General features: G+C 40.5%; 1 protein-coding gene across 1 annotated transcript in view; it reads right to left on the bottom strand.

The window, feature by feature from the left end:
- Positions 1 to 2,943: 2,943 nt before the first annotated feature.
- Positions 2,944 to 22,319, bottom strand: part of COL4A5 (collagen type IV alpha 5 chain) — a 135,870-nt gene continuing 116,494 nt past the window's right edge. The window contains exons 42-51 of the mRNA XM_069942629.1: positions 13,828 to 13,961; positions 12,277 to 12,349; positions 11,789 to 11,860; positions 10,506 to 10,625; positions 9,782 to 9,880; positions 9,245 to 9,457; positions 8,549 to 8,726; positions 6,482 to 6,596; positions 5,660 to 5,832; positions 2,944 to 3,971 (exon numbers count right to left, since the gene is read on the bottom strand). Of these exons, the coding sequence (XP_069798730.1) occupies positions 3,890 to 3,971; positions 5,660 to 5,832; positions 6,482 to 6,596; positions 8,549 to 8,726; positions 9,245 to 9,457; positions 9,782 to 9,880; positions 10,506 to 10,625; positions 11,789 to 11,860; positions 12,277 to 12,349; positions 13,828 to 13,961 (1,259 nt within the window). The 3' untranslated portion in view covers positions 2,944 to 3,889. The remainder of the gene's footprint in view (positions 3,972 to 5,659; positions 5,833 to 6,481; positions 6,597 to 8,548; positions 8,727 to 9,244; positions 9,458 to 9,781; positions 9,881 to 10,505; positions 10,626 to 11,788; positions 11,861 to 12,276; positions 12,350 to 13,827; positions 13,962 to 22,319) is intronic.

The following is a 22,319-nucleotide window of genomic DNA, read 5'->3' as shown; positions in this document are numbered from 1 at the left end:
GAGTAAATGGGGCTTCAAGTGATTTGTAATGCAACTGCAACAACAAACCCCCTCCTCCCTACGTCATTGTTTTACTTAAAGGGAACCTGTCACCCTCATCCCTGCTCATTTTCATATTGAGCACGCAGATGAGCAGAAATCAATTTCTCCACGGCGGGACTGGTAGAGGGATAAGTATATGATCCTTTATCCAGTAAGTATATGATCCTTCATCCGTGCGTGAGCCCGGAACTTTCCAGGATCCTTTGCCTGCTGCTCTGTCATCACAGTGATCTTGTGCTGTCCAGCGTGTGATTGCTGGGTATACTAAGAGTCACTGTACTTGTCCCTAAATCTGTTTTTGAAGATACAGCCTGCAGACAGAGGATTAGGCAAAGTATTAGAGACAGTCTGTATCTTCATAAATGGATTTAGGCAGGGAGATAGATTAATAATAGGGAAAGAAAAGTTAAGGTGATAGATTCTCTTTAAAAAGAAACTGACGGGTGGCCTAAAGATACAGCAGTGGACAGAGTCGATTGGGAGCTGACAGTGTCGTAAATCTGCTTCTGTGACACTGTCCGTTTGGATCACACAGCAGCTCTGAGGGTAAGTATGCACTGTGATCAGCAACAGGAAACTGGCAGCATGGATATATGCGTATTCATGCTGTAAGTTTCTCTTTGTAAGTGTGTTTACTGTAAACCTGATGCTTCAATGTGACAATATGGCTAGAGTCCATATCCAGATACCACCTTTAAGATGCTCATAAGAGGTTCTAGAGCCTAGCTTTGACTTCCACTGCACCAAGACTATGTAGGTGTACTATTATCGGAAACTATTGGTATAAATGTATTAGAAATGTATTCATCCTTTAATCAAGCAATAGTGCCCTCTTCTGGAGAAAGAAAGCATCCTCACTGGTCACTGACATAATGTTGTCTGGAGTTATAGACGTTCCATGGATTAGTGGAAATGACAAAGGCTGAGAATCTTTCAGTAAAATGACATGTAAAAATAATCAGAAATAGTTGTAAGGCAGATTTACATACAACACTACTGGTGAAACGTGAATGTAACTTAATATCTATAACATTTTATTAAGATTACCATTGTGAACGTGACTCCAAAATGCTTTGTCTTAACAAAATTCATTCTAGCAAAGGTCATACAATATGTACAAAACCTCATCGTCTAGTGACGGTATTGGTCAGAATATGAAAGGAACTGAGCGCTGTTACCTGCCACAACATGCACAGAACTTATAGCCTGAAAATGTAGGGAAAACATTTTACATAACAGGAAGTCACATAAAACTGAAGATAAAATACACATCAAATCATGTACATTAATGTACACATTTACATACAAGGAATAGCAGTCTGCATAGTCTAAGTGGATTGTTGAAGCATGGAAAATAACAAATGTATGAGCAGAAATCAAGTTAACATGTATTCATCCTGTATGTGCACAGAGCACAGAGATTACACCCATCATCCTACCTAAGGCAAGAGGGCCTGGTGCCTGCCCCACTATAAACATGGGGCATATTGTTTGTAGCCGGAAATTTACTCCATTTATTTCTGCTTTTTCCCAGGTAATTTTCTGCTACAGAAATGCAAAAAATCTCTTCCATGCACCGTGGAAAAAAAAATCTAATCTGTGTGGTATGGATGTGAAATCTGCAGGATGTCAGCTTAGGTTGTAAAAGGTTGTGCTGCAGCATTGGAGATTATCCCTATTGACATCAATAGGGAAGTTAACATCTTCAATGAAGCTGCATTTTTAATTAAATTTTAGTAAATTGCATTTTGCTGCAGGAACACTACTGGTCTGCACCCAAATCAGGTTTTTCATTTGTATATTGTACACCCAAATCTCCAGCATTTCCATTATGTTGCTTTAATCTCAAAGTAAGATTTGTCTTTTAGAGTAAAAAAGGTTATACAGCTTAATATATTTTCTTCATTCCCCAAGATCTTCTCTTTTATTATTAACATCCAGGGAAGGAAAATCTGTCCTGGTCGTGTGTGGCCTGAATATGCATAGCTAGTTACAATATAGTAGGCAAAGTAATGAGCTGGATCTGTGCCACAATAACATAACCCTTACAAATTTTTTTTATTCCTTAAATGTGACAATGAAAGATCTCATTCTGAAACAGATCTTGAAAACATAATCTTTCTACTATGGTTTTTCTTGGTGTAGGTTCCACTCCTGGTTACTGACCAAAATACTGCAGTGAGAGGCCACGGCTAGAGTTGATCGAAACTCGGAAAATCCTAGGTTCGATCGAACTCGAACATTCCCGAACCCTCCGCATTAGATAGCTTATGCCTTCCCGGTCCTTGTGGAAGGAGTAGAGTGCCCAGGGACCGCCTGGAATTCCAGGATTCAGCCTATTACCTAGGCGTTCCCCGGGCACGCTCCTCCTTCGGACCGTGAAGACATCAGCAATCTAATGCAGAAGGTACAAGAATGTTTGAGTTCGATCGAACCTAGGATTTTCTGAGGTTCAATCAACTCTAACCACGACCACACAACCTCTGGCCTGAAAGTGTCCATGAACTTGTCTCTTCTGCCATGAGGATATGTTCCCACAGTGTCTTTTTGGGGGATTTTATGGTCAACTTTTTGAACAGCCACACCACAGGCACCACAATACTGGTGTATTATGTCAGTTTAAAAAGGTGTCCATAGAACAGCCAAAGAGGGGCATTGTGGGAAGATAGCCTACCAGATTGGTAAGCACTAGTAGTCTACCTTACTCCACAGTTATTGGTGTGGAGTAAGGAATACACTCCATCCATGAGCTTTAGTTACAAATACTACTGATGGCACACCGTCGCCTCCTGCACATAATATCACAATGATTTTTTATACAATATTCGTTTTAGCTGTAATATTCCTACTGGCCCAAGCGGATTAAGTATTTGTATCCCTTCTTCCAAGAAGACCAGAAAATACCAATATAGCCAATCTCTCTTTATTTCATTCACACTAGGTTCAATAATATACATGACAACACTTTCCATATGTCTAAATACTTTGGTGACTCCTGAAGGGGATACTGAGAACGCTGGTTGTGTGTTTGTTGTAAACTGAAATGTTATAAAGAATATGGCTAATTATTCAACGTGTTCAGTGTACAAAAACAAGACGTTAAAAAATTTCTAAATAAAATGGGATTGCATTGGCGACAGTATAAACAATAAAATGAGCCTGGCTAAAGACATACGTATGATACAATGCCAACATGAAGAGTCCAAATAAAACAAAGGGAGGGGGAGGAAAAGCAAGCCATAAAATCAGTAGTATTCTGATGCTTAAGATAGGTAGAAAATACTGCTGCATATAGTTTGAATATTATTCTTATACGTTTGTGAAATGAAAATGTGACTTTATACTTGGATTTTCCTAAATAATTTCATTGATAAACTAAAAAAAAAAAAGTGTTTTACACAATATACACATTTCATTACTTACAAAGAGAAACAAGCTTAGCATTTGTATATTTTGAAACCCGGGATACGGAGGGGTTAGTAGCACCATAAAAAATGTTTTTTCTTTTTCAAAACTGCAGCCTTGTTATTTAAAGATACTCAGTGCGTTTCTTCGTTTAGCTGATAGGAAAAGTGCCATTTTGGTACTGGGAAAAAAAACTTCATGTGATCCTCGCCAAAACGTAGCTTTCTCTCTTGGAAGAGGTTTTATCGTTTTCTGAGTCCATTCGTCAGTATGCACCAGACAATCTTCAGTATGGCACTTTGGTGAGGTACATTTGAAATTGTTTTAAACAGTATCTGTTTTCTTTTCTTTATTTTTTGCTTTATCTACACAGTAGCACCATTGTCACGGAGGACAATTCAGACCTTAGCACTCTTCCACAGGTAGCCAGTTCACCAAAATGTTACGTCCTCTTCATACATACTTGACATCGGCTGACACGTGTTCTCAGGTCACCAGCTTTGAGTGTTTCGGACTGAGGTTTACTGGTAATTGAAAAAAAAACGTATATTACTACAACTTGCATGAAGTAAATTAATCCTAGAGAATAACGAATTTACTGTAAGTTCAGGTTTGCACAGGACCAAACTATAGGCCTTTAAAGGGATTGTCCAGCAAAAATTTTTTCTTTCAAATAAACTGGTGTCAGAAAGTTATTTAGATTTGTAGTCTACTTCTATTAAACAATCTCAAGTCTTCCCATACGTATCAGCTGCTGTATGTCCTTCAGGAAATGTTTTATTTTCAGTCTGACACAGTGCTCTCAGCTGTCATCTCTGGCTGAGAAAGGAACTCTGCCTCGATTTTCTATGAATCCCCATAGAAAACCTCTCCTGCTCTGGACAGTTCCTGCCAGAGATGTCAGCAGAGAGCAATGTGTCAGACTGACAACACAACAACATTTCCTGCAGGACATACAGCAGCTGATACGTATGGGAAGACTTGAGATTTTTTTTATAGAAGTAATTTACAAATCTATATAACTTTCTCACACCAGTTGATTTGAAAGAAAAAGATTTTCGCTGGACAACCCCTTTAACTCCCGAAGTCTAGATGGATGCAGCTACGGAATGAAATGCCAATAGTTCAGGTTTGCACAAACCCAAATCTACAGTAAGTGCACTCACCTGTAATAAATACCTTTAGACTCAATTTTGTAAGATTGACAAGAGATACTATGCCCTCGTACTTCTTTGTTAGCTATACCTGAAAACCTAAATACTCAAAACCTTAATACTAAAGAATGAGTCTATGTCACAGACATATCATGCCCCTGCTGAAACGGAAGAGTTTTTCAGCTGAGGTTGTTTACTATACTGGGAAAAAAGAGTGGGCATATATATATAGTTTTAGGCAAGTGTGGAAAAAATGCTTCAGGGTAGCATCACACGTACCGTATCACAGCAAATTTAAATCCGCACGGTCAAATCACTGTCAGATTTGACAGTGCGGACTTAATGCTGTGTTCATTGACTTAGTCAAATCTGCTGCGGATCCACAGCAGAAAATCCGCTGCGTTGTGATACGTGTGAAGCTACCGACCATCAGGAACAATTAGCTCCAAATTTTTATTCTGCATGAGGACAACCCTCAAACGTCCAGCCAATGTCATTAAAGGAAAGTACAGCTGATGCCTTGTGCTCCTCAGCACTCACTTCCTCTCCTCTCATTTCTTGGAAGTGTAACTTTCAAGACATGAGAGGGCAGGTGTATAGATCCCAATCACCATGTGCGGGCAAGCCATGCCCACGCAGTGTTTTCAGAAAATTAGGTCTGTCTGGGATGAAGAGACAGAAGGATATGAGCAGGCCTCCCTCCACAGAGGATATTTGATCAGTGCTCCAAGTTGTTGATTGAAACAATTTCCCTTTTTAGTTCCTTCAAAAACCATGAGTCTCCTAAAAGAACTGGTGATGTTTTGGCAAAGGATGGTCACACCAAATATTGATCTGACTCAAATTTTTCTTGTTTTTCACTTGGCATTTTGGTATCTGATAAAAATACACTGTTATCACTTCTATTGCTGAAAGTATTCTTACTCAGCTGAATTTTTCCCTGCATGCCTAAAACTTTTGCATAGTATAGGACATCACTGATTTCCATTAGAGGTATGCAATAACAGATCATACACAAACTTATCCCGCAACGCCAATCTTTATATGGGATGACCTACCTAAACATTTCAGACACTTCCACGGTGGCCAGCCAGAAACTATAAGAGTTGGCAAAGTAATTGCAGGTACCACGACCATGACATTCAATGAAAGGTGCTGAACGGAATTCCTCTAAACACGATCCAGGAGATGCTAAGGCTTGTCCTGACCCTTCTGCACCAGCACTTGTATGCTACCAAAGAGAGGCAAAGGCAGTTAGGGTAATATCCCTAAAATAGTCATGCATCTTCTTAAAAGCAAGTCATTTACATCACAACATGGATGGACAACATTAAATGATCCAAGGAGACATTTATTTTTTTACAACCAAGTATTTTTCTAGCTCTAGTTATCCTGAAAAGCGTGAATAAATGTACATTTTATGCAACATATGGGATCTTCACCTATAGCGAAAGTGGGGGTCCTATTAAACCAGATTTAAGGCTAGGGCTATATGACACGATCGCAGACTGTAGTGTTGTGCCCATGTCTCTTAACTAATCTGATTGTGATTGTAACTAAAATGTTCCTATTCAGATTTCTGAGGATTGTGGGGTCCTGGTTTCAGCCATCTGAGCTCCCTTTCATTAGCTGTGATGCCGTTCAGTACAGCAGTCTTGGCCGCACAGCCTGTATCTTGGACAAAGTTGCTATTTAGCTCTGGCGTTAGAAGAAGATGAGAGCTTACAATGCATATAAATCGTTCTCAAGACCACGTGTGTACAAGGTGAACGATAATAATTTACAACATGGCGTTTTAACCACTGTCAATGCAGGGATATTCATGCTCAACAGATAAAGAGCTGGGGTGTTATATATTGGTGTACCAGTCTAAACCTTACCATCATAAAGGAATATCCAATCCATAGAGAAGACCAGCCTTGTGGACACGGTGGGATCTGAATAGTTTGACTGTGAACAGCAATGACCATGGCAGAAGCTTCACAAACTGTGCATCTGTATGGATGAAAGAATCAAAGTTAAATAGGAATCTACTGCCTTGCTATTTGCTATGATATGGAGCAGTGTCTCTTTAGACTTTTTCAGTGTTTTCTTTAGTCTATTTTGTTAGCAAAAATCCCTTGCCAAGTCCATTTGTAGCATGGGCATGGACCTTTCAGCATTGCCCCTTGGCGAGTCTGTCCTCCACCTACGTTTCTAGTTCCTTATAATGATGTAAACTGTTTATATGATCTCAGTGTGGCTACACTTACAGTAGCAGCATGGCTCTAAGACATGCCAAGCAATTCATCTGCAGCACCGCTATCCCCATATGCTGACAAAGGTGACTAACATGAAGCAATATGCTGGATCTGAATCCGGAAGCAGAGGTAGTATTCCAATGCATGATAATGGAGCCAACACCATTCCCAGCCAAGATCTTCCCCAGACTGCATTGATGAATTCCTGGCCGTATACACTTACACTAATACAGATGACCACTATTTTCTTCTATTTGTTTCTCGGAGACAAATGCCATTTTGTATTACAGATGTTATGTTAATCCTGTGATCCTTAAGCATACAGGCATTGTGTTCTATGTGATCATTCACCATTATAATAAATTCAATCTGCTCAAAAACCTCATTTTATTTTCATCTGTTTACAGCAGCTATAGAGTTCCGGCAGCCTGTGTTCTTGGCTTCCCGCTATATCATGCCTTGGGCATTCTATGAATTAGATTGTGTGGGCTATCCTGGTGAATGAAGTTCCTGTGACACTAATCTCTTGTAATCATTCATAACCAACGTACTGACAACTGGCAGCTTTCCCGTTCTTCAATGATCTCACAGAACATTTCCCAGGAGGAAAGTCAACGTGCTTCTAACTTTACATGGCCTGTACACACATTTCTTATGCATGCATACAATTATTTCACACAAATTAACAAAAACGTCTGAATGCATAGGGAGGTTTATACAAATAGGGATCTGCACCTTGTAAGATGCACTTATAGTTAGAGGAAAGCTGTCAGCAAAACTTTCCTATATAATAGAAGAAACCAGTCAAGAGGGTAGCTGCCCAGCAGACACTTCTGTACATTACACTGGCTGCAGCCTTGTATTAAAACAATTTTATTGACATATTTATATTATTGACGTGTCACTTAACCATGCCGTCAGTGGTTGGTCTTTCTGACAGGTTCTGCAAATCTGAAGGGCCATGGGTGTGTGAGAGGAGGAGGTGCATCCATATAGTGTGTGCACAGAGATCATGGTATATACTGTGTCCTTATAGCTGCCTTAATACAAATCAGTCCTCTGCTGTGACCAACAGAAAACAGATTTTTAACAATAAGCCATCTAGCTATAGAGCGCACACCAACTATCACAGCCCCTATTGTCTATTCAGACACAGCAACATCAAAACAGGTTTCTCTGCGCCTGGTACAGAAGCTTCATTTAAGTGAATGGACTTAGCTGTAGTACCAGGCACAGTCATACATGTATGGGCATTGACTGTTCTGCTGACCGGTGCAGGCCTGGGTGTTGGACTGGAAACCCCACCAACAAAAAATGTTGAAGCCTCATCTCTTGAGTAGAGTAGAGAGCGGCTACTAAGAACGTCTCGGGCTTTGAAGGACCTGCCCTCCATTACATAGACAACCTATTGATGTCAATGGACACAAAGTAATGCTTAGTCTCTCCTGTGGTGGCGCTGCAGTCAAACTCAGCAACTTACAGTTTTTCATTTGGATTATATCTGATACCTAAATGTCCCAGTGTAGAGACACTTTTTGATCAGTTTATTGTCTAGTTGGATTGGACAAACCCTTTAAGGGCTCTTTGTGCACACAGTTTTGTACTGTAGACCATGACTCAGTGTCCAGTTTTACAAAATGTACAATACATAAAATGAAAATCCAACTGGGGTTTCACCATTTAGTAGGATCATATAGATTTTCTTACCGACTTATATATGGTTGAATGTCTCTTCCCCTTAGTGGCTCCATGTTTGGTGGCATTGGCTCTGGCGTGGATAGCCAATACGAGTAATCATTTCTTGAGGCAAAATTACACACATTATTGATATTACAAAACATGAAAGGCATTGTGCTAAAACGCTTGAGACAGCTGCCAGCGGTACCTGAAATGAAATGGATGGAAAGTTAAGACCTGTTTTACATCACAAATAGGCAGACAAGTTTACATTCAACATTTAGGTGGACTACAGCTTTATATGAGGGGGCTTGTTATTCCTAAACATCATTAAATTCACTTAAAGGAGAAGTCCAGCACATTTTTTAAAAATTTGTCAGCAGGCAGGGGCAGGGGGAACATAATAAAAAATCACTACTTACCTCTTCCCGTGACATCGCAGCGCTGGCTTACCGCCCTGGGACCTCCACCGGGATCCCCTTCTGCTGGAATGCCACAACCCGGTTGATTGACTTCACGCTCAGCCAGTCAGTGACTGGGGCAGGACACCGCTACAGTCACTGATTGGCTGATTGGGAATCCATTAGCGGGGTCAGCTTAACGGCATCGGAATGTGGGGGGAAATGACTTGATTATTATGTTCCTCTTGCCCCTGCCTGCTGACTTCTCCTTTAAGGACTTTTCCACCCAGCTGCAGCATTAGGTTTTTGTTAGGCAACATCTTACCCAAGTCCTGTCCATGTGCCCGTTCATTGCCCTGCACATAAAGAAGAGAATATCCATCGTAGATCTTGCTGGTACCCTGAGGACATGATGGTGAATCTGTTCCCTGACTATGGCGGGATATAAGGAATCCATGAGCTACAGATCCTGCACCTGGTGCTCCAGGAGGGCCTTGCAATCCGTCTGGACCAGGGGGACCTTGGTTTCCTCTTCCACCTTTTTTATATGACAGAAAACACAATTTTCTTTACTGCATCTGTAACCTTGGGTGGATCACCCAACAAGGATCATTAGATCCTAACACTGATATCACTGGCATGCAACTGCTTTATAGCCACCCAGCAATACTCTGTTTGGGTCATTGTTAGGATTAGTCATATAACATGTTTTCCTTAGGATGACCAGAAGACTCTCAAGGCTCTGTCATCTATCTAACACCATAAGAAGAATACAGATCAACTTGACACTTGACTATGTAGCACTCCACTTAACTTAATTGACTAAGAAATGTAGTTGGAATGATTCCAGGATAGCACTTACCTGGCTGTCCCGGTAGGCCCCGATCTCCTTTACGTCCCACCTGCCCCTCAAATCCTGGTAGCCCATCTCTGCCAGGATCACCAGGAGGCCCCAGTGGACCTTTTAGAAGACAAAACAGAAGTGAACAAAAAACACTTGCGAGATACTAACAGAAATCTAAACTTCTATTAAAATGATAATGATGCAAAATATGCATAATGTTAACTAAATGTCCATCTCACCTATATTTCCCCAACTAATCTAGTCTTCATATAGCTAATGCAGACATATTTCTACACAATTGTCTATTTTAAAGAGGTAGTTCAGAAAAAAAAAATCTTTTAAATTAGCGGTGCCAGAAAGTGCCAGAGATTTGTAATTTACTTCCAGTTCCAGTACTTATCAGCTGCTGTATGTCCTGCAGGAAGTGGTGTATACTCTCTAGTCTGACACAGTGCTCTCTGCTGTCACTTCTGTCCAGAAAACCTCTCCTGCTCTCCAGACTGGAAAGAACACACCAATCCCTGTAGGACATCCAGCAGGTGATAAATACTGGAAGACTTGAGATTTTTTAATAGAAGTAAATTACAAATCTCTGGCACTTTCTGGCACCAGTTAATTTTATTTTATTAATTTTTTTTGCTGAACTTCCCCTTTAAACATTTTAATGAGAACTGCTTGTGACTGGCTGGGCAGTTCTCAAAGCTTAGCAAATCACAAATCCCGCATTCCCTTCATTAATTACCTGGTAATCCAGCAGGTCCTGGTGGTCCGGGAGGTCCATTTCCTCCTGGGCGCCCAGGTGGACCAGGGGGTCCTGGTACAGTCCTAATCTCCCCCTTTGGACCAGGTGGTCCTGGCAAACCTGTTAGAAAAATAGTAAAAAAAAAAAAAAAAAGTTGCATAGATGTAAAAATGAGAAGAAAACCTTCAAGATATTATGATTATTTATACTGCAAGTCCATATAACTTGCGGCAGTCATACAGCACAGTATCGCACAGGCTGGAAAGAATACTGGACATGCTACTAAACAAATCTCCAAAGTAATGTAAAACACTGAGAAATGAGTAGTGCAAAGCTTACTAACATAGTCATTTCTGTTAGGCTAGGTTCAAACTGCTCTATCTCTGTAATGTGTACGTTAAGGCTGTGTTCACACTACGTATATTTCAGTCAGTATATGTATATTTCAGTCAGTATTGCAACCAAAACCAGGAGTGGATTGAAAACACAGAATGGCTCTGTTCACACAATGATGAAATTGAGTGGATGGCCGCCATTTAATGGCAAATATTTGCTGTTATTTTAGAACAACGGCTGTTATATTGAAATAATGGCCGTTATTTACTGTTATATGGCGGCCATCCACTCAATTTCAACATTGTGTGAACAGATCCTTTCTGTGTTTTTAATCCACTCCTGGTTTTGGTTGCAATACTGACTGAAATATACTGACTGAAATATACGTAGTGTGAACGCAGCCCCCCCCCCCCAAAAAAAAAAAAGAAAACAGATACAGAAGCGGATGGTGTTGTATGCCATACTGCGGAACCCGTTTTCAGTTGACATTATAAAAACAGATACAGTTCAGTTTTTTTTAAGCACAAAAAGATCTGGTTGACCACGTTTTTTTGTAGGTTAAAATTAAACCTACTGAAACAGTTAAACCGATGGGGAAAGGCGGAGTGAAGCTAGCCTTACCTGTGTTTCTGCTAGTAGCATCGGGACAGTCTACTTGTTGTTTTCTCTTGTCTTCCATGACACCATAGAAGACTAAAGCACAGCTACACTCCTATTTTATTAGACACACAGTATCTCACCTGCATGGATACAGTGCAATGCTTTGGCTATTAGGATGAGTTGTTGCATTTTTAGACAACATCCCATCCAGCCATTCGCCTCCACGCTCGTTCAGAAATAAAACTTTTTGTGACTTTTTAGCCCTTATAGAATCTATAGCCATATCACAAAACCAAAAATAATGTAAATGGAAAATCTAGAACACAATTTCAAAAATGTCTTCTCACCTTGAAGACCTTGCATGCCAGGGTCGCCTTTATATCCTCCCAAACCAGGAGGTCCACTGGGCCCTTTCATCCCTGAAAGACACATACCACAATTACAGACTGGTCATTTACGGACTTTCACCTAACTTGTTGAAATGCTGTATTATTTGTCTAGACAGAATATGCAATGTACATCTGACAGTTCTGTCAACTACAGTCGGCCGTGTATTAGGAAGGAGTGATGTAACTCAGCACCCACCATTGTCTGCCTCTGGCAGGATACTGGTATAAATAACATAAAAATCAAGATCTCAAAGCGGATTAAAATATCACATTCCGCCATATTTTATGGATTATATAGAGCATTGTTGAAGTTAATCTCTTGCTGTTTTCTCATGCTTAGCTCTGTCCATTGTCTGGGAGGCCAAATATTTCTATGATATGTGAACTCTGCATAGTTTGGGACGGTGATTGAGACTCAATACACATTCAGCCCCCATTAATATTACCTGGGAAACCTGGGACACCGGGTACACCCTGATCTCCTTTCATTCCATTCAGACCTGGTCTTCCAGGGTCACCCTGCGGATAAGTACAATATGATACAAGCTTAGTTTATTTCCCAGACTGTAAACCAATGCAGACTGTGTCCGTTCACACTTTACACACCAGTGGAGGACAGTTGTTGGTTTTACTATACAACTTATCTACAAAATTTTCCTCCTGCCCGTATAACACTGAATACTATGAATAGATTAAAAAAAAAAGAAATGTGAAGCAGCTTGGAGTAAGCATCAAAACCTAAACAGCTTGATGGGAGGTGGAAGAAGAAACTATTGTTGCAATATTTTCTGAAACATAAGATTAAGAACCTGCAGCTGATACAGCAATCTCTACTCAACAGCATATGGATATTGAGTAGTTAGAAAAAAATTAGGATATTCTAGGTAAGACAAATAACACTGATGATGTCACCATGAAGCAATCATATATAATATAAGTAAAAGAAAAAAACATATGATAGTTCTTGCTTTTATTTGCGGTAATGAATATATCTGGTACTTTTAGAAACATGTATAGCCCACACTGTGATGATGCTTGTAGTTTGATATTTGCTCAGAATAGCAGTCCTGAAATGAATCAGAAAGAAGGCTGACAAATAGTAAATTGCTCAATCTATATTTACACTGAAAGGCCTTTTATGGTGGAGGATTTGGGATTCTACTACAAGCTCATTTTCTTAGATGTCTGGAATCACTGACATATTCCTGCAGCAGGTCTTGTGACAAAAGGGGGGACATGACAAATGCAACAAGATGTGAACGTCTGCCCCCCCCCCCCCCCCCCGATCTTAAATTGGGGCCCCGTCGGCTTTGTTATGAATGGAGCCGCAGGTATGGCATGCGACCATCCAGCACACTCAGCTTTTTCCGTCACTCCCACGATCCGCGGCTCCATTCATAACTGAGCTGATGGGGTCTGGCACAGAGATGGGTGGGGACAGAGGTTGGACCCCCCAAATTTTTCATGGAATACCCCTTTAAGTAGAAAAATGATGGAAAAATTCCTGATGACACTTTTCAAAATGTCAGTTTGTAATTACTTTTCCTCAATAAGTAATCGAAGAGAAGATGGAATAAATGACATGAAGATGAACAATATAATGAAATGTCATGTGCCATTGGTCTAGCACATAACTCCGTGATGCAGAGATCCCCAACCATTTGCACCCAATGAGCCACACTTACCATAATTTTGTGTGATGTCAGGAGACATGGTAAACATGGTAAAACCATATTATAAACCAAAACTACAGATTAATACCTGTGTGAAATGTGACGTACTGGTAAAAGGCCATCCAAATTGGCACTGTCTGGATGAAACGTTATGTCTGCCATATTGTCGGTGTGGAAGGGAAGTGCACAGTGATAATTCAGTGCTTTTATGGAAAGTCACACATCCTTGGTTCACAAGCCACTAGTTAGGGACCACTGTCTTAGGGGATCAGCTTACTGAGAAATTATACATTTACATTCATGTAGGTATCCTAGAAGAATTACCGGTATTCCTGGTACTCCTGGGTCTCCTTTTGGTCCCGGGAATCCAGGCTGTCCAGGTATGCCAGGATTTCCTCTATCACCTTTGAAACCTCCACTTCCTGGGGGACCGCGAGGACCTTCTGCTCCAGGTGGACCTTTTTAAAAAAAAGTTAGGAAAAAAGAGTAAGATCTCAATTGACACTGTTCAAACTAGTGAATTATGTTTTTCAATGTACACATGTACACTATAACAAAATAAAACTACCTTGGCCCTATAGTAAAGATTAGATTGTTGAATGTAAATGTGATGTGAAATGTAATACTATTCCGGTCTCTGAGGCACCATTACCTGCACAAAAACTGTCACCTTAAAACATGGAGGGCAACCGAATGTATGGGGCAGAATCCCCTGATCTCTGCCACAACCATGTATTGGCCAAGAGGTGTAGAATACAATGGTTACTTATCCAACACCCTTCTTTAAGGTAGGTGTAGGAGGAAACATTTCAGGGCTTACACCTTGGTCAAAGTAATGGCAATCACTAATAAACAATATTAACGTGAACTGTGACTTTTGGTGGCAGTAGTATTGGGCATTATCATATTGGGTAGTGTTGTATTATAATTATGCAATGTCAAAGGCCATAGGCCGCTGCAAAAATATGACCAGAATACTGTGGTTCGCTCTCTACCAGCTACTGTGTTTCTCCCTAGAAACTACAATACTATGTTCTGCCTATGAAACTTCCCTTACAAGAAACCCTCTGCATAATGTGCTGGAATGAGCACTAAAGATTTACTCAGGTAATGCAGACTATGGCTGTGCCCAGTTTCAGTTCTGTGCAGAAGGGTTTACTGCATCGGACTGATTCCCTGAACAATGAAGCTATTGTGATAGAAGTCAGCGCGACCTAGAAAGTGTTACTGCTATGTGCCTGTTTATGAACAGAACTCAGCTTTCCTTATTTTCCCTATTCATTTGTTACCAACTTGATTAGTGCCATTTTCTACTGCATACAGCCCATTACCATTCAGAATTATAATGCAGACATTGCTGAGAACTAATAACAGATGACATTTATAGATGGTAGAAATATATATGTAAGAATCAGATTAAGAACAGTCCATTTAAAGGAAAGCTGCTGAATGCTGATCGATCTGGACTCAGGACTTGTGTCAACAGTGAAATCAATAAATGCCAGATGCAGATTGCTATGAAGTGAACATGTACTAGTTGGTGGATTCTTTGTCTTAGAGCAGGGGTCTCAAACTCGCGGCCCTCCAGCTGTTGCCAAACTACAATTCCCATCATGCTTGGACAGCCAAAGCTTTAGCTTTGGCTATCCAGACATGATGGGAATTGTAGTTTGGCAACAGCTGGAGGGCCGCGAGTTTGAGACCACTGTCTTAGAGTGATACACAATATATCACTGCTTTCTAGCCCTACAAAGTTTAACATTTGGGCAGAATAGAATTACTAGCCTGATAAAAGGTTTCTGTACATGAAATTTCCAAAAACTAGAAGAGCTATTCTTCATTTAAATTTTGACGATTTTTTTCTATTAGAAATCAAACATTTTAACCAGACGTTGGCCCGATACTTTCCAGCAACTTAACCAACCATCTGTAACTTTATATACATCTAAAATCTATTTTTGTTTGCTACCCAAAACTTTGCCAGATTCGCATATGTCCATCAAATTGGCAAAGCTGCCATCTGTGCAAGATTAAAAAGTGTTGCATGCAGTGTCTTTAGATTGGGAGCAGGCATGCCAAGGGGCAACTATATTAGATTAGCCATAATTCTGATGCAAGGCTTCATTTCAACCTACATGGCACTGGACGGGACACTGGGTACAAGGGATATAACATATTGTTCAGATGTACCGAACATGTATACCTTATTTGTGTCTACCCAGTTATAAGATCAGTTGGTTGTTAGGCAACCTGAAACACCAGATAAGACATTGTAAAGGCCCCCTCAATATTGACACTGCAACACCAAAGGCCAAAAGCTGTAAAATTATGGTGCAAAGCAAGATATCAAGGCTGTGATGGTGCTCTATACTCTTCAATGATTAGTGTCACTCTGCAATGATAGCCAGACTTTGGTCTGGAGACCATGTGGCCACCAGTCCTACTTCTGGCATTATGGTGTGGGAAGACTTAAAGGGGTTATCCAGTGCTACAAAAACATGGCCACTTTCTTCCAGAGACAGCCCCACTCTTGTCTCCAGCTGGGGCGGGGTTTTGCTGCTCAGTTCCATTGAAATGAATGGAGCTTAATTGCAAACCGCACCTGAACTGGAGACAAGAGTCGTGTTGTCTCTGGAAGAAAGTGGCCATGTTTTTGTAGCACTGGATAACCCCCTTAATGTGCAGTAACCGAACCTACTAGTTGTCATTCCAGTTACAGTAACAGCTCGGCGGTACTGTATTTTCCTGCGTATAAAACTACGTTTTAACCCAGGAAAATCTTCTAAAAAGTCAGAGGTCATCTTATACACTGGGCTAATAGGGTGGGGCTTATAGGGCAGGTGCTTAAAAACTTCAGAAGTGGCATGGAGAATCTGTGGTCGCTGCATATGGTGGGTGGAGCTTAAAAACGGCTGCATCCCCACCATATAAAGGGCAGAGCAAGCTGCAGGAGTCCGGGGTATGAAAAAAAGTTACGGTAGAGTAAAAGAAATACAGTAGAGTGGCGCTGTGCCCAGAAAAACGCACCTCTTTCACCCCTCTGGCCGCCCTTGTATGCTACTGGTATTACTGTACCTCCTTCTCTGCCTCTCAGATCTTGCTGCTGTATAAATTTTTCTTATTAATTTTTATTTGTTGTGCATTGGAAGAGGGGTAGTCTTGTACGGCTAGTGTATCCCAAACTATATTTTAATTGGGGTGTCATCTTATACGCCCAGTCATCTTATATGCCGGAAAATACAGTACATCAATTTGGTTGATTTGGCCTTATCACTACACATGGCCTGTAGCATCTCTAGACATTGAGCACATCTAGGATGTCATTAGTCAACAACCGCAAAGTGAACTGCCAGCACTGGATCTTTGAAATTTGTGTGCCCAAGTGTATTCAGCAGAACCTTCCTCAGACCACCATCAATATCCTCACTGACAGCATGCCAGGCTTGTAAATGCATGTATTGTGCTCATACTCAGTACTGAATAAATCACTTTTTTATCATTTACATATCATTAACATGTCTGACAATCCCGTTATTTCCATAATTCCACAACTTCTCCTTCTTGGTGTTGCAATTTCAATGCTGAGGAATGTTATTCTAGTTTACGGAGCCAATTTTCATATATGTCATTACTGAATAATAAAGATATTAGAGGGGCGAAAACTAAGAGTGTCTCTTTCTCTGGAAATCCCAGTATGTCACCCAGTATGTCCCTTTTATTGCAATTAGGAATATGTAATGCCTTATTTTTCCTGTGGTGGCGCTGCAGGGGCACTCATATTCATTTATTTCCATGGGGTCTTATAAAGAAAAGGAGACTGTACAGACTGAGCAGCTCCTTTAATATACTATATACAATAATTGAAGAAATCTTTTTGATTTAAACATTAAGAGAAGATAAAAAGTAAGATTTGTAATAGAAAATATCATATTGAAATAGCTGAATCCTTTACAGTCAACTGCCCATTGCTGCTTCCTAAATGTGAGAATTTTCTGTCCTGTAATTCAGCATCTGTGAAATAAGCTTTTACCAGCTCAGAGGAGTAAATTACATCACTTATGTGGAATACAGGCAGGAAACATATCATTTCAATGAGACAAAAGTTAACTTAAGTCAATGTGACCAAGACCGCTGAAAAACTAAAGGGAAAAAAAAAAACAAAAAAACAAAAAAACTTCACTTTAAAACAACTTCAGGTCTGGCTGTTCCCTCTGAGGCTAAACGGAGCTGTCGGATCTGACATTACAAAAGGTAATAACCATGGTTTCACCACAACCACAGGGACATTTATTGCTATATCTTATAAATCAAAAACATGCAATGAAAGAAGATGGCGCATGTTAAGATCTAACCTTGAGGACCTGGGAGGGGTTCACCAATGCCCAGTGTTCGATGTTAGAAAGGTCACACAACACAAAACAAAATCACCGGTTAATACACAGTAAAAAAAAACGTTATCACCAAAACTGGAAGATTTCATGCACAATACACATACATTGTTCTCCATATCAGGCAGGAAGAAAATACAAGGTTACTCCCATAATAATGGTAACTAGATAGGCATGCTTAATTCATTGACAACTGATTTAAGGAGGATATAAGCCATTCACTGACACCACAGTAAATTATGAATTAATTTCAGAGGTTAAAAAAAAATTCTTTCATGGGAAAATGAATTAGCAGACCTCAGGGAAGGCATCCGGTGCGGAAAACAAAACTGACATACATATTTTAATAGGATTTTCAGCTCACAGAATGGAAGGTCTGGAATGAGGAAGCACTTAGTAATGTCATGCATTTCTTCCCAGTATTAACTATATAGAGTGACGCTGTGAGCTGGCACTAGATCTAACGTCTGGAGCTCCGTTCCACGCAATTTCTGGCAAATGCTTCAAGTGCAATTCCTGCTATCTTGTTGCTATTGTTATTGCCACCCAGACTTTTCATTAAACATGTTGGGGTCATGTGGTCAGACAGGTTCCAGTAGTACATGATTGATACACAGTGGACCAGCACATAATAGTGTGACTATATATCATCTGAGCAAGCAAATAGGGAGAGAGAGAGTAAAAGGAAAGCAGCAATATGCTGAAGCTTCATAGAGGATGAATGATTTCCTGGCTGAGCATACATGGTGCACTTCATTATTTCAGGGTTCCAATTTTCCTCTATTGTCATGCTATGCAGTGGTCTTGCTGACCAGCCTGGTGAGCCAAATACTGTGGACAGGGAAAAACTTTGAAGATGGGAATACCCGTTTATAAAATTGGTCTAGTCAGGTAGGTGAGAAAGGAATGAATAAGCATGGAGGAAAGAGGGAAAAGATCCCTGTGATGAGGGCCGCTACTTATACAGACTTATACAAACCAAATCCATGGTACACAGTTGGTAGTCTGTGCACAAAAGTAGGTATCTCCTGCCACAATATCATCATACCAAACTTTGCACACCCTAAAATTAGCCTTAATCAGCCACGGATTGCTAAAATGTTCTGATGCCTCCAGACAGGTTAGGGCTTTAGGGATAAGCAGTACATGGGGCCCCTCTCTGGAGGCGTCAGTACATGTCAGTATTCTGTGTCTGAAGGTTCCACTTATAATCTCTCTTTAGCTGTTCCATTATAAAATGTGCATGCTTAACGTATTGTGTGCCATTTTTCATGATGCGCCTAACTGCATTTGAAGCAGTTTTGATGCAGACTTTTTGCACACAAATGAAAAAGTGTGCATCTTTTTTCTACAACCATGCACTGCTTGACTAGGTGTAAAATGTACTCTATTGATTTAAAAAATATATTGATTTAAAAAAAAAAAAAATGTACTCATGTTCACATCTTTTTTTTTTTTTTTTTGCCCAAGTGACAAATTGCATAAACGTCAAAATTAATAAAAAAACTGCAAAAAAAGAGACCACACAAAAAAAAAATACAGGTAATAGATGGAATAAAAATAAAACTTTATCTTTATGTGCTAAGTTCTGTTTGATTACTGCTATAGACTACATCTGATACAATAACAGCAGAGCTGTCACCTATGGGGTGAGGGGGGTGAGTTTGCTTATGGTATCAGAAATCTCTTGTCTACAGTGCCCTTATTATTCTATAATGGTTTATCAAAGTTCATATTATAAACCTGTCTTTACTTTCTACTTCAGGGCCATTTTGCTAAATAATAAAACACCAATCCTCAAAAGAACAAGCAGAGCAAAATTGTCAACTCCTTATTCCCTTCTCAAAGTTATCTACTTTATCTGCAAATAGCGGATATATTGGCAGCAGTGACAGCCGCGACCAATGTCACCATGTACTTTGTACAACATGACATGAATAATGGATACTTTGCATTGTGTCTGCTCTATCAGTAATACATTAATAAAGTCAATTCAATAACCACGGTGTCAGTGAATAGTTTATAATACATTATATGTCTGGTCATAGTACAATTGAAGCAGGGTTCAGTGATACACTTAGCTAGTGACCCAAAGATCTTTCATATATAATATACCCATGCAGCCTCTACAAGAGAAGTAGGTCGACCTTGTCACTCCAGATCTTTGTAAGCAACAGTACCCATTGTTCTTAGCTAGTAACACACCAGCTATGTGCAATGGACGGAGTTCAGAAGTGAAGGGAGAGGGTTTTCTACTTCTGCCATAGAATATTATAAGGTATAATTCAGTGCACTTTATACCCATGATAATAAGATGATTCACAAAAAAAAAACAAAAAAAAAAACACGGCATTTGTAATCTCAGTGAATGATCTACTCATATAACTAAACATAGTAAATAAAAGGACATAACAGGAAACATAGACGTGAGCACTCTTCATAATCCCATTATCTGAATACTATTAATAATAATTTTTATTTGTATAGCACCAACAGATTCTGCAGATCTAAAAACATTCAGTGTAAGGCTCTGTGCACATGGAGCAAAAATGGTGGAATTCCATGGATGCCGCCAGCCTCCCTGTCATAATGACAGTCTATGGGAGGCTCGCGCTCCTCCTCTCCCCGCACTGAGGAATAAACATGTTCCTTCTTCAGCCTCCCATGGACTGTCATCATGACAGGGAGGCTGGCTCCGCCACGGAATTCCACCACTTTTGCCTAACACAAGGTGAAGTAAATGAAGACATGGACAGGTAAGTTCACAACATTAGATTAGGCTGGAGATCAGACATCCATCCCTCCCACATCTTCCTCTATCTACCAGGATATCTACATCCAAAGCCTATGGGGAGAGGAAAGTTACCCGTGCTTTTTGCATAGCAATCCCTCCTAAAGCTGGACTTCAAAGTATAGGCATCCAGCTTAGACTCTGTTCACATCATGCTGGTGTGTATGCCTGGCATATATCTCTGGGAAACTTCCCAACTTATACTCCAAATGAACAGCCAAGAAGTATGTCATTATAGTGTATGCCATGTACTACACACTTCTATAGAGCATGCCCTTGCATTAACAAATATGGCCAAATATGTTTTCCAAAAGTCCATTAAGAATGATGCATGCCAGACATATATTAGAGACAATGTTTTGGTATAAGTCCGGTCTACAAAGTCCATGGCCGCACACCCAGCGTACATACTGTACTTGGTGTGAACAGAGCTTTAGGCAGCTATGATCAGTAAAGCTTGGACTGCCATCTTACTGTATAGGTTCAGGGAACACTTGTGTTAGGAAAGAGTCCGGAAAGAGGACAGAGGTTCCCGTCCCATGCCAAATATGAGTATTCTGTAGATTCCCATTTAAAGCACATGAAATGACACATAATGGAACATACAATAATGCAGGGGAGCACTTGTGCCTAGAAAGGTGGACTGAATTCGTCAAGTAATACAAAGTGTTGATGCCAGTTTATAGAGCAGAATTGACAAGCTGCTATACATGTATACATTGTGCGTATGATCAGTGATAACAGGAGAGCCGCCGGCTGTAGGATTCCTCCTCTGCTGGTTCCCACACCAGGTCAGGTTTCATTCCAAGTATCATTTCACTTTAGACAATTCTCTCATTTCCTTTAAGACACACATTATCTAAAGGGCTAGGCAGGGATCTTCTAGACTAGATCAGCTACTGAGCTTCTGCAATGTCTTTGGCCAAAGAGGCAGATGAAACCTCGTCCACATGCAGTTGCACAATAATGGCCACATGTCGGCATGGTTTCATCCACATGTTGCATCTACAGTGTTGGAACATATCCTATAGCACTTTTGGTCATTACTAGAGATGAGCGAGAGTATGCTTGAATCCAATTGTATAGGAAGTCCAGGAAAAAACAGACACAGCCTATGGCCTGTGGCTGTATTCATGTTTTCCTAGACTTCTAGGGACAGTATTACACGGAGCGATAATTGGCCGAATCGGAGTAATAGAGACAACAATCAGCCGATAAAACGATCATTGGCTGATCGCTGCTTTAGGCCCGAACCTAAAATCATTGGCCGCCGACCATGCATTGCTACATATAATAGCGATGCGTGGCTGATGACTCTGCAAACAGTATACATTACCCATCCACGCTCAAGGGCTCCTCCTGCGGTTTGCTTCTTCCCGGGTCCTGCACCATGCAGCTTCAGAGCGGCCTGTCTGAGCTGAGAGGCTGCTTAGTCAATCACTGGTCGGGACCATCGCAGCCAGTGATTGGCTGAGCGGCCGGTCAGCATAAACGGTAACACTCTGAAGCTGGCGCGCGGGACCTGGAAAAAGGCAGACTGCAGGAGGAACCCTGGAGCATGGCTGGGTAATGTATACTGTTTAAGCAAGGGCTGCATGGACATCGGAAACAATATCCATGCAGCCCTTGCTAAACTA

The sequence above is a fragment of the Dendropsophus ebraccatus genome, chromosome 10, assembly GCF_027789765.1.
Source record: "Dendropsophus ebraccatus isolate aDenEbr1 chromosome 10, aDenEbr1.pat, whole genome shotgun sequence".
Taxonomy (NCBI): Eukaryota; Metazoa; Chordata; class Amphibia; order Anura; family Hylidae; genus Dendropsophus; species Dendropsophus ebraccatus.
Note: the sequence above shows the minus strand (reverse complement) of the source record. Positions and strands in the feature narration are given on the sequence as shown.